Source organism: Larus michahellis, chromosome 15 (genome assembly GCF_964199755.1).
Source record: "Larus michahellis chromosome 15, bLarMic1.1, whole genome shotgun sequence".
Lineage (NCBI taxonomy): Eukaryota > Metazoa > Chordata > Aves > Charadriiformes > Laridae > Larus > Larus michahellis.
Window position 1 is genome coordinate 13677195 of NC_133910.1, and position 12156 is coordinate 13689350.

General features: G+C 47.0%; 1 protein-coding gene across 9 annotated transcripts in view; it reads left to right on the plus strand.

Annotated features, from left to right (window-relative positions):
- The window catches only part of RAPGEF1 (Rap guanine nucleotide exchange factor 1), an 89380-nt gene that overhangs the window by 47522 nt on the left and 29702 nt on the right, over positions 1-12156 (plus strand). For all 9 annotated transcript variants that reach the window (XM_074608194.1, XM_074608192.1, XM_074608189.1 and 6 more), the window contains 5 exons: positions 188-340; positions 1792-1915; positions 3186-3369; positions 3865-4380; positions 10937-11139. In XM_074608194.1, the coding sequence (XP_074464295.1) occupies positions 188-340; positions 1792-1915; positions 3186-3369; positions 3865-4380; positions 10937-11139 (1180 nt within the window). The remainder of the gene's footprint in view (positions 1-187; positions 341-1791; positions 1916-3185; positions 3370-3864; positions 4381-10936; positions 11140-12156) is intronic.

A 12156-nucleotide genomic window follows, 5' to 3' on the forward strand; every position in this document is an offset into this window, starting at 1 on the left:
TCACTTGGCCGTGACACGTGCACATGGTATTCTGCATATACATGGAATTCCACCTGCAGCTGCAAATTCCACCTTCTGCTGTAGGCGCCTCTCATATTGCATATGATTTAAAATATGTATTAATCTGTCAGCCTGCTGCATTCCAGCTGTGTTTTATGGTCTACAATCTGTCTTTTGCTTGTTGCAGCCCATCAGAACTTCCCCTTACAGACCGAGAAATGGAGATCCTCAACAAAACAACTAACATGACTCAATCCAACGAGCTACTGACCGACTCCATGGATGAAGAAGTTGCACCACCTAAACCCCCTCTGCCTAGCATTCGTGTGGCAGAAAACAGGTAATACTGGCCAACCAGCTGACTGAAAAATACCAGTGGCTCTTACCAGCTTCTTGTTTTTTGAACAATCTTGGCAAAATGGGCACAAGAGAGGTCATGAGGAGGGTCAGTGATGCCTCTGAATTTACAGTTCTCCAGAGTAATTCTTCCCTGCTCCTGGACTCTGTTTATGACTTTGTGTTCTCTCTGTCCTGTTTTGAGCAATACACTTTACTATCTGTTTTTCCTTTCCCTCTTTTTATGTGAGGATAGAGCTGTGCCCTGAGATCCATATGTGAGAGGCATCCCATAAACGCATGAGAACCTTATTTAAAACTATGTGAATACCACACTGTACAGCAGCGTCCTGTGCTGTTGTATCCAATGGGAGATGTTCTGTCCTGCAGATCCAGGTTGTTCTGTGTTGCTTATCAGCTCAAGAGTGAAAGGAGCCAATAGTGTGTGAAAAAAATCTTTTACTTGGTTGTTCTTACCCCATTCTACGAGTAACCACATGAAAGTTTCTATGTGCTATTTTGAGAAGGAAGAGAAAACCCCCAGTTTGCAGGTTTTTGGTCTGGGCGTATGATGTTTTTCTTCTCTTGTACTGGCGCTAATGAATGGCGTGAAAAATACGTGTCATGTGCTAATTTGAAAATGTGGCACCAAGAGCTGTGGCTGGCAAAAAGAATCACATTTTTTATGAATTCTCACGGGTTATATAAAAATTTCCTGGTATGTTCCAGGAACAGAATATGTGGGTTCTTGGGAACCTCGCAGGCTCAATGATTACCAGAATTCTGTGTCATTAGAAGCAAAACCGAAAAGTACAGTACAGGGGTTAAAATCTCACTAGTTACTGCTAATGTGTGTATCTGAAAAAGATTCACGCCAAAACGTGGGCCCTCACGGTACACACGGTGAGAGCAACACAGGCCATCTTCTTCCCTGAAGTTCACCAAGAGAGTTTTACTTTGAACTCTTTACTTACTCTCTTACTCGAACCAAGAGAGTTCACCAAAAGAATTTTCCTTTCCTGTAAGTTTTTGAAACTTTGAATATTTTTCAAACCTGGAGGGTTTGAGGAGTAGGGACTTCTGTGAATGGAAACAATATTTGGGTCAACCAAAACATTTAATTTGGATTTTTACCGCTTTTATTAAGAAATAATTGCTGTGCTAATTAGCTCCATTTAAAATAATTTTTAAAACAGCAGTTGTTTTTGTTGAGAAATACCAACTTTTTTCCAACCTTAAAAAATAAATCGCTGAACAGGACCTTACCTGTGAGGGTATTCTTAAATTAATAGTTGTTAGTGGATACGCTTTGCCGAATAGCTTCTGGCCAGCTTTGGACCTGTCAGCTTTGAGCCTGGCAAGTCAAAGGCTTTCTGGAAAACAAGCTTGTGAAGGCTCTAAAAGTCTTTTTGCTGAGGGAGTAATGGAAGCCCTGATGCCTGTTGTGTCTTGCAGCCCTCCACCAGCGTTGCCCCCTAAAAAACGGCAGTCAGCACCTTCCCCAACCAGAGTGGCAGTTGTGGCCCCCATGAGCCGAGCCACCAGTGGGTCCAGTTTACCAGTTGGAATCAACAGACAGGTAACGGTGTAACCCCGTTGTGGAAGCCAAGGGAAACGTGCTGTGAGCTTTAGCAGAAGCTCAGAGAGGTGCCGTTCCCTGCACGCGGCTGCTCGTCCCAAACAGCCCCGTACGGGAGAGCTCTGGAGCGCGAGTTTTAGTGGCAGGAACATCAGTGTAATAAAGAATGTGAACAGATAATTTTTTTTTTTTTTACAGTGTTGTTGGATTTAATTAACAAGTTGCTACAAACTTCGTTGCCTTGAGCTGTGGCAGAGTGTGAGGATGCGAGTGGTCGGATAGCTGGGGGTGCAGAGGGGCTTGCTGAGCTTGCCGGGGTCTCAGCAGGGTTTACTTACAGGCCAGGGAGCGTGTGGCACATTGAGATTAGAAACCCGTATTCATCCAGTCACAATTAAAACATTTTTTAATCCAAGTGGTAGTTTGAGCAACTGCTCTGACCACTGCTGGTGCTTTGGGGAAATTGTTAAATTTTCTGGCAGAAAAATGGAAAACTTGGGACTGCACATGTTAATCATATTCCATCGCTTGTGCTAGCCTGGTGTTTATGAGATTGTAAATGGCTGGGTTTGCTTTACACATTCAGGAACTTACTAACTCAGCAGTGAGGACCTGAATCCTATTAAATAGCACCAACATCAAATCTTGTCCTCGTCCCCAAAGCCTCAGCTCTGGCTTGGGGAGCCTCTGCTGTCGGTTGGCTGACCCAGAAAAAGCCGTGGCAGTTCTTCAGTCACTAGTACAATCACATTTAGGTGGTTTTGCAGGAGAGGGAATACTTGAGGGGTTCACTTGCAGGTTGATAAGCGTGAGGTAATTTCCAAAATAGAAATGCAGTCACAGGCACAAAGTTGTGTCTCACTGTAGCATATTTCCCCTTTGCATGCACCTTAGCTAACCAAATGTTTGCTAGAGCCCCAGGTATTTGATCAGAAATCTTGCATTCTGGTTACCTAGTATCAGTGATCCGACAAGCAGTCATCAGGTGTGTGTAACGGTGAGGAACATGGTCATCTTCTCAGCGTCTGTGAAGTCCACTGTGGGTCACAGCATGCCCTGCCTGGAAGCAAGAACACATAGAGCTCCCTGGCGTGGGCCCTTTACCAAATCACAGGTTTTCTGTGTTCCTGACGAGCTTTTCTAACCAGAGAGGGTGAGCAGCAGTGATCCTCTCCCCTCCTGGTTTTCTTAACGTGAGGTGTTTGCTCCTTGACCTCGTGCTTGCTAGCAAGCTGCCAAGAATGACAGTGATTTGGTTTTTTTGCTTAAGGATTTTGATGTTGACTGCTACGCCCAGAGAAGGTTGTCGGGGGGAAGCCACTCCTACGGGGGGGAATCTCCTCGCCTCTCGCCGTGCAGTAGCATCGGCAAACTCAGCAAGTCTGACGAGCAGCTCTCTTCCCTGGACCGCGACAGTGGTCAGTGCTCACGCAACACAAGCTGTGAAACGTTAGGTAAGCGGGGGGTTGTCCGGGGCCGCTGGAGGAGCCCCCTTCGCTCTCGTTTGGGAGCTGTCGTAGCTGTGATGCAGCAGTAAATGGATTGTGCTTGCAGCTGTCACCGTGTCGTTGCTGCAGGCGGTTGTGTGCAGAATTATATTCTGTCGGATAGGAAAAAGCCCGAGGGAATGTGTTTCCCTAGCTATAGATGATTGTGTTCAAAGTCAGTTCAGCTCTCAAGTGGAATGTTTTGTTGATTTCAGCCTTGTCTGCAGAAATGACAGTTCTGGTAGACTAAAGCGATGTTGTTTCTATGTACTAGGAAAGAAAAATATAAATGTGAAACATAAATAATCTCTGCAATGATCTACCTGCAGCAAGGAAGTACCACTCTGATTAAATGAACTGATTAATTAACTGATGGAATGGGAGGGGCAGAACTGACAAAAGGGCTAAACAGTAAAAGAAAGAAACTAATGCATCATTCTCCTGTCCCCTCTGTTTAACCAGATCAATCGGATCACTATGATCCGGATTACGAATTCCTGCAGCAGGACCTCTCAAATGCCGACCAGATCCCTCAGCAGGTGCCAGGTATCCTGAGCCCGTTGCCAGAGTCCTTGGGTGAGTCTGGCTCCCCTTTCCATGGACATGCTTTCCAGCTCCCACAGGGCAGCTCTCCTCCGCTGGAATTCTGCAGCCTCTCGGGAGCAGCACAGCCGACAGAGACTCCTCCAGCTTTACCAGAAAAGAAGAGGAGGAGCGCAGCCTCTCAGACTTCAGATAACTCAGGCTGCAGGGTGTCCTACGAGAGGCACCCTTCCCAATACGATAACATCTCGGAGGATGACATGCAGAATGCAGTGTCTGTCCCATCAGTACCCTTCACGCCGTTTGCTGCTGTTTTGCCTTTCCAGCAAGGAAACTCTTCAGCACCCGTTGAATTCATTGCCGACTTTGCTGCTCCAGATTCTAACAGTGACCCAGAGAAGCCACCACCTCTGCCAGAGAAGAAAAACAAACACAGTAAGGAAGTTCTTGTGTTTGCGTTTTACTTTTACCTTTCCCTTTCCTTGCAGTTGCGCTTCTGATGACCACTAAGTAATGGTGAACCCAAGGTCATGCCTTTGCTTATGTGAGGCTGAGTTTCAAAATCAGTCAGTGTCAAAGGCATGGAAGGGAAGTGTCAGTCCTTTGATGGGCAGGGAGTGACTCTTGGAGCCAGGAACGACCCAGGCCCAGGGGAGCTGGCATCCCGCAGCATCTTCATTACTACAGTGAGACCATTTGACTTCTCTGTTTACCTGAGTGCGAATCTTTAAGGCACACTGCCCTACAGATCTTCCTGGTTTATCCTCCCCTTTAATGTCCATTCCTTCCCCCCTGCCCCCATTTTATGAATGTTTTCCCACTGCAGAAAAGAATTGAGTACTCTCCAAGAGCTCGGAGAAAGGGCTGCTTTTCTGTCCAAAACCAAGCATTGCCAGAGCAGTTACTTGGCAATAGGAACATAGTCACCCACATAGCTGTGCAAGACAACACTATTAACCTAGTGTCCAGTACTGCTGTTTTGTCACAGATCTCATTTCCTTTGGATGCCTAAGAATTTCCCACATCGTTAAAATGAGCAGCCTCTAAACGCGAAGGCTCGCCATCCCCAGCCAGACTCCTGGCACACCAGTACTGACTCTGACTCACGCTCACGACCTTCTTCTGATTTCCTGATTTTCTGTTCGTGGCTGAAAACATGTGAAACCTCTTGCCAAAAAAGCAGCCATACCGATCCTCCAAGGAAGGCTGTGGACTACATAGTGAGATCCAGCAGATGTTAGCTTAACTAGTCGATGTTAGTTTACTAGTCACTGGCTCGCTTTGCAGTTGGATGTTGCATCTGGATCAACAGCGCTACGTTGTATGGCCGGCAGCCCCAGTGAAGAGCTGATTCGAAAATGCTGAGTTGACCTTCTGACTCATTTCTGTAGTTTATAGTCTCTTTTGCTGAGAATAAGGTGGAAGTGAGATCGGTGTGTCATGCAGCAGGGTTGGTGTTCTGTCTGTTTCTGTGATAGTTCACTGTGCCAGCCAGGTGTTTTTTTAAAGTACATCATTGGCTGAAAGCATTGCCATTATCCCTACTTAAGTCCATATTGGTAACCCTCTGGGATTTTAATCAGACCACAAGGCTTGACCCACCTGAAAGTGGAGGTCTTGTAGTTCAGTGTCCCCATACGCAGGAAATCACTATTGTCCCTCTCCAGTAAGCACGCAGTTAAAAGATACTGAAAGCAGCTATAAAGGAGCTTAGATGTTTGTCTGTAGACACCAGAAAGGAAATAAATGCTGGCACAGGGCATGTCCAGGGTTGGTTGTTACGGCTCGTGCTGTTCAAAATACTCTCTGGCAGTACCTGCTGCAAGGGGGTTGGTACAGAGGCCCCTTACTGCAGGATCAGGTCCTTGTGGGCTCTGCATATTAATAACGAGGGCTGGCTCCAAGTGGTTTTACACCCTGAAGGCTGGGATGGATGCAGGGAGATGCATCCCTGTACACGTAGGCAGCTTTAGCGGGGGGCCGCCTGCGTGAATCTTGGCTAAGAGCCAATCTGACAGTTGAAAGGGAGACCTGGGCTGTTTGCTTTTCTCTTTAAGCCTCACGTCTTTGTTTTCTGTTATCATGTGAGATGTCAAGGAATTACTTAAAAACAATTTTAAAAGCTATCTTCTCTTTTATTGCCTGTGCACACTTTTAACCTCAATACCAAGGCCTTGTATGTGAATTTTCTTTGATGTTAGAATAGAGTTAATTGTCATCTGTAATCTGGCACTATCAGAAGCTCTTGGAGTATTCATCAGATTGCATTGTTAGGGAAGGTAGAAGCTGCTATCTACTGTGTTGTCAGCTGTGATGGTTTGATAAAGCATCCTTGCTGCAAAGCTTGTATTAATATTTGTGCTAATTCCTTACTGCTGTGGATTTTTTAATTGCATTCAGGTGACACTGAGAACTCGTTTTAGATTTTCTTTACTCCATAGTATATCACACCGCAGATCTGTGGTTGTTAGTTTTACTTTTATTTTCAACATTAAAAGGGCAGTAAAACATTACTCAGGCTGTATGGTAGCACCCAGGATTTTTTTGCCTGGAGGCTGATGCATGTAGATATTCGTGTGTAATCCCATGCGTGAGGCATCTCTGCTTCCACAACTCCAGCAAACTCCTGGGGTCCGGAGCTGATGCATGAACTCATTAAAAAGATCTAGAGATCTCGCAGATGGGACTTGGTTGTAGTCCCTTCGTTGTGGGTCATCTTTTGGTGGCTGGTGGGAAATGTTGCAGCAGAGACTTTGGTCTTGTAATTGATAATATACAGCAAATCCAGCCTGAGTTAACCACGTGTGGTGGTGTGAGCTGTGCTCAGAGGGACCTCCAAGAGTTGACTTCTGTATAATTTAAACAGAGGAGTGATAAGCCTTTTAGTCTGGCATGAATTATTGTTATTTTACTGTGCTGTAAGAGTACGTCTTATTGTGCTAAGGGCAAATTACTCCAGACTCGTGCTCCAGCATCGTGCTCCTGCTGTACAAGACACAGACACGGAGCAGCTTCTGCCACGAAGAGCCCAGAGTCAGAAATAACAAGATCCTCCCCCCAAACAGCTTGGAAACTAGTGGTGAGGCACTTATTCATGTTTCCCTCCTGTCAGTGGGAACAAAATGCAGCCTGGTGCCCCGTAAGCAGCTGGTATTTAACCGCAGGAACCATGCTGAGGGCAGCCTGGGCTTCGCCAGCGGACAACGCCAGCTCTTTGAAAAACAGCTCTCCTCCCGGAGGTGACAGCAAAGACGGGCTTATTTGACCTTGACTTCTCCAGTGAGTTGATGTGCAGTATAGCTTAAGAATTTCCGTTATTTTGGCTCTTGCCCATGCACACGAATCTGTTGCACTTGTTGGGGGCCAGTTGTAACACAGGCTGCTGACACGGCGCCAGGAGCTGGGCTGGACCTTCAGTGAGCCTTCTGCACGGGACGCTGCTGTGCCTGACCTGTATTGCAGATGTGCCTTGTTGCTGGGAAGCTTCTAGCAGTTCCCTGCAGACCCCGACAACTGCTGGTCCGAGGGTGTTTCCCTGCTAAGAGGTGGCTCGCTGCCGTCGCTCCTCTCCTGCAGCCGCTCTCCCCAGCTGAGCGCACCGGCCGCGCGGTGAGCTGGCTCGGGCATTGCTGGTGCGCCCCGAGCAATAGCCGTGACTTCTACCATGTGGGAAGAACTGGTGTGTGCTAGAAATCCCGGGGCAGCTTCAGCTCCTTCAGAAATGATGGCCGAGGCACTGCAAGCAGATTGCTGGGAAGGTGTTCCTAGCCTCAGTCTCAAGCTTTTATTTTTTTAATTTCAAATATTTTCTGTCTGGGTTCAGAACTGACATAAGCTGGGCACGGTGCTGTGACGGGAGAGGTGTCTCTCTCACGCCTGCCTCCTCTGCCTTCAGACTGTGTCGCTCCACCCTGGCTGCTCTCCGAGGAGGCTGCGGCCCTGTCTCTCCCTCTGCTCGGAGTCGTTGCAGGGCGTGCAGCCTGGTCTGAGCTGGTGATGTAATTTCCCATCTGCTTTTTAAATTTTCTGCCTTGTTAAAAACCACAGCAGAGAGGGAAGGGGATGGAGGGAGAGGGGGGAGAGAAGACCCTTTGCAAACAGCAGTCTCAGGAGTGGTCCTTGCTCCCTTTCTCTCTTGGGGTGCCCATTTTAATTTGTGCTCTGCAGTCTCTACTCCTGAGCCAGGTTTGTATTTCACCATCCCAACTGTTTTTCATTTCACCTAAAACCAGAGAAGATGACAAAATAGAGGCAGACGTGCTCCCCCGCCCTGGACTAGTTGTAACAAGCAAGGCAGGGGAGCTGCCATGGCGATGGGATGCATTAGCCTCATAAAGAGCTGAGATAAAAGAGCTCTTCATTATTCCGTTGCAGATTGAGTTAAGGCTCTCTACAGCATTCAGGCTTACTACCTTGAGTTAACAGTAATTTAATTTTACAGAAGTGTCTAATGTGATGCCCTTTGCGCCAACACTTCCCGAGCTGTAGTGTCACGCAGGCGTCTGAACCCAGGAACTCACAGCGTGACCCTGAGTGTTGTCTCCAGATGTGGACAGTGAAGCACTGGGTTTGTAGGTAACTCCGCGTGGAGGGTTGCTCTGAATTAGAATGTCTGCTGTGTTATACCAGGACTGCCAAGCCTGGCTTCTTGGCTTTTGTCCTGCTCAGTTGATGAGCTCTCAAAATGCGGTCTTTTCCCTCGAGCTCTTGTCCTCTACACTTCTGCAAGGAGTCTTGAGCCTTAGTTCACTTTTGCTGCTGGAGAATTATCTTTCCTAAGCCTTCTTTGGATCTTATCCTCTAAAGTTGTAGTACGATACCAAGGCATTTTTCAGGGCACAGGTATTAATAGGAGTACCTTAGTCAACCAGATCACTGATATTTGAAAACAGTATTTTGGCAATTCTATCTTTCCTACATCGAGACTCCTTCACCATTATGTCAAATAAGAGAGTATTGCCAGAATGTGCTTCTTTTTTCCCTGTTAGGCTGAAATTCACTTGCATGACCAGATTTGATCTTGGCTTTAACATGAGTTCAACAGCAGCAGATGATGGGCACAGACGCACACCGGCACGCGTGTGCTTGCAGTCTGAAACCTCTGTCGCACCCCCTTCCAGGAGGAGAGGTCCGAAGCAGCAAGGGTGGTGACTTACCTCTGTGAAGTGGTGCCGAGAAGGCAGGAGGGTGGCGGGGGGACGAAGAGGAGCAGGGCTGGGGTAGCCGGGGGTATTGGAGGTCAGAATTTCAGCAGCCTTGGCAGAGTGGTGCGGGAGCTGGCGGTGCTGTGGGACACGGACACGTTGTCCACTGGCAGCACCGTGTGGGGTCACAGGATGGGGACAGCAGCTGTTACCGGTGGGGGTTGAAATCCGTCAGCTGAGGTTTCCTGTGCTCTGACAGCCACAACCTTTTCTTCTTATTATTTTTTAATTCTTTATTCTATTTTTTTGGAGGAGGGACATCATTCTGTGGGAAGGGGCAGCTGCGTTAGCTCCAATTCTAAATAGAGTTTAAAATATTAGAGGAAATCTGAAAAAAGGTGCAAAAGACAGGTGCGAAGCGACTCCTTCCTGCCAACACATTTGCACGGCTGCATCCTGTTTGACATCGGCTGGCCCGGGGAGCTGCCTTGGCAGGTGAACAGAGGGCTTTGCCTTGCAGCTAGTGTGGGAACCGGCTTCACCATGTGCGAGTGCTGCATTGTGGTCGCTGTATTTATAGCTTTCACTGAAGTCGTCCATTCACTTCAGCTGTACGACTGAAATGCCAGCAGAAGCTGAATAATTGCCGCCTAATGACCAGATTTACAAAAACTGACAACTGCTTGTTTATCAGGAAGGTGGGAGCAATGATCACAGAGCATCTTGCACGTGACAGCCTTGGTTAGTCCTTTTTATGATGCTTAAATACATCTGTTGCTCCCGTTCCCAGGTATATAGAAGAGAGTTCTTTCTTTATTTTACATTTATTAAGTACACGTCTGATCCTTAATAATTCTGGGGTTTTGTAGTAATCTTTCTATGACACTGTGTGTCATTCTCCCCCTCCAACACTAAAATATTGCAGCAGTAACTAATCCCCTGTCAGAGCTGCGTAGGCAGACCTGCATGGGCCTTTCCATAGATTTTGGAAGGATATTGTACAGATGGAAGAGTCCTCTAAAGGAGATTGGATGCCATTGAGCATTGCCATTGAAGCACATCTCAGAAATCCGTTTGAATCAGTTGGATTCAAGAATTGGAGATGATAAGATGCTTTTAGAAAGAGATGGTAGCAAAGGGTGTTGGATTTGAGCTAGGGAGGTAGGAAGGCATTCAGTGGCATTTTTAAAAGCTAAGTCTCTTGTGCCAGCATTGGCAGTGGCATATAAATAGCTGAGGGAGAGGTACACCCAGTCTCACAGGTAGGTGTTCTCCGATAACACTTTTATCAGCTTGCTAGAATGGAGAAAAGCTGTAAGCCTCCTTGTTCTCAAAATCTTGCTGACTACACATATGAGATTTATTATAGGCACAGGATTTATTATAGATGTATTGTCAAGGTTGCATCTTTGTGCAGGATGATTTGTGGCTCCTAGAAAGCAGACTGAAGTTATTCTGTTTCTTTTGGTGACTTTGGGCATTAGCTGTTGAGGAATACTCTCAAAATTGCCATGGACTATGTGAGGACGGGATTTGGGCTAAGCGGCAGTGAATCAGCCTTCTCCAGTAGCTGTTTGGAGATCTCACTGGTTTGAGCAAAACTCTTGCCAGATACCTCTGTGGCCTGTGGTTGGTTGTCGTGCGCTGGTTTGGAGGACGGGATATTCAGATCCTTTCCTGCAAGGAGGATGGCAGCTGACTGTGTTACCTGCCAGCCTGCTGCTCCCGGCCTGCCGCAAAGCCCGAGTAAGAGTGGCATGGCCTTACTGCTACTTTATTTTGAGAATGCCTGCTTGTTGCAGCTGCAGCCTGTGGACCAGCAGCAGTGATGTGACCTTTTTTTGCAGTGATGGCGTATATGCAGTTTGTAGAAGACTACTCAGAGCCGCAGCCGTCCATGTTCTACCAGACCCCTCAGAACGAGCACATCTACCAGCAGAAGAACAAGCACCTCATGGAAGTCTATGGGTTCAATGACCCCTTTATCAGCTTAGACCCCTCTCAAGATCTGGCACCTCCTCCTGCTCTCCCACCGAAACAGCGGCAGCTGGTGAGTGAGATCCGCGGTGCCCTCCCTGGCAGGGCCCACCACCCTCCCAGGAGCAGCTCTGCTCTTGCTACTCCTGTTTCTGACAGGCTGCGGTGGTGGGAGGATGTCTCGTTGGTGTTACCACATCGTGCTCCTTGTCGTCTCGTTAACATGTTTTTAGGCATTTTGCATCATCTACTTTGAGCTCCTTTCTAACCCCACATTCAGACTGTTCCCCATAAGCACTGAAAGTCCTAAAATGCCCTAAAAATTAAACATTAGTCTTCCACATGGCGTGGCTGAATCCATGCCAGACTGCAGGCTTGTGTAACGACAGCTGCTTTGAAGATTTTGACACACGGGGCAACGCGATTTTCAGGAGATTGCTGCACTGTTGTACCCAGTGCTGTTTTGAAACTGGTGTCAAGGATGCCACTAATAATAACCGTTTAAACATAATAACTGCTTTTATGGCTCAGTCTTCGCCAGAGACGCAGAACTTTGGTATAGCCATTAACTTGTGCGTGTTTTCTCCACGTTAGTCCCCTTGCGTGATTCAGGATTTTACCTGTTTTTTCAGTGCTCTGCTGGCCCTTCCAGCCTGCCACCACAAAAAGGCACATCCACAAGTGTATGTGTGCTGGGTTTAACAGTACAGCGAGTGTGATTTTCCATGTGGGGGATGAAATCCTGGCCGCAGTGATGGCAATAGCCTCAGTGGAGCTGGGATTTTGTCATATTTCTTTTTAAGGGTCCTCCTTTCTTTTAACTCTTTTTTTTTTTTTTTTTTTTTTTTTTAAACTCCAGCCTTGGGGGTTTGTTTATATTAATTATCTGATTTGCTCTTTTTAAAAAAATGCATCTTTTGTGCTGTTGTAGCTAACTTAAGTTGGCCACGGCTTTAACAAAAGAGGAGGAAATGTGGGAACAGAGCCACGGTCTTACCATCATGAGGGCGGCTGTTGCAATATTTCTTCATGCTATCTGTGCTAAAGTTTGACTGTCCCTAGGGTGTTACTTTTTAATCAAATGGAAAAA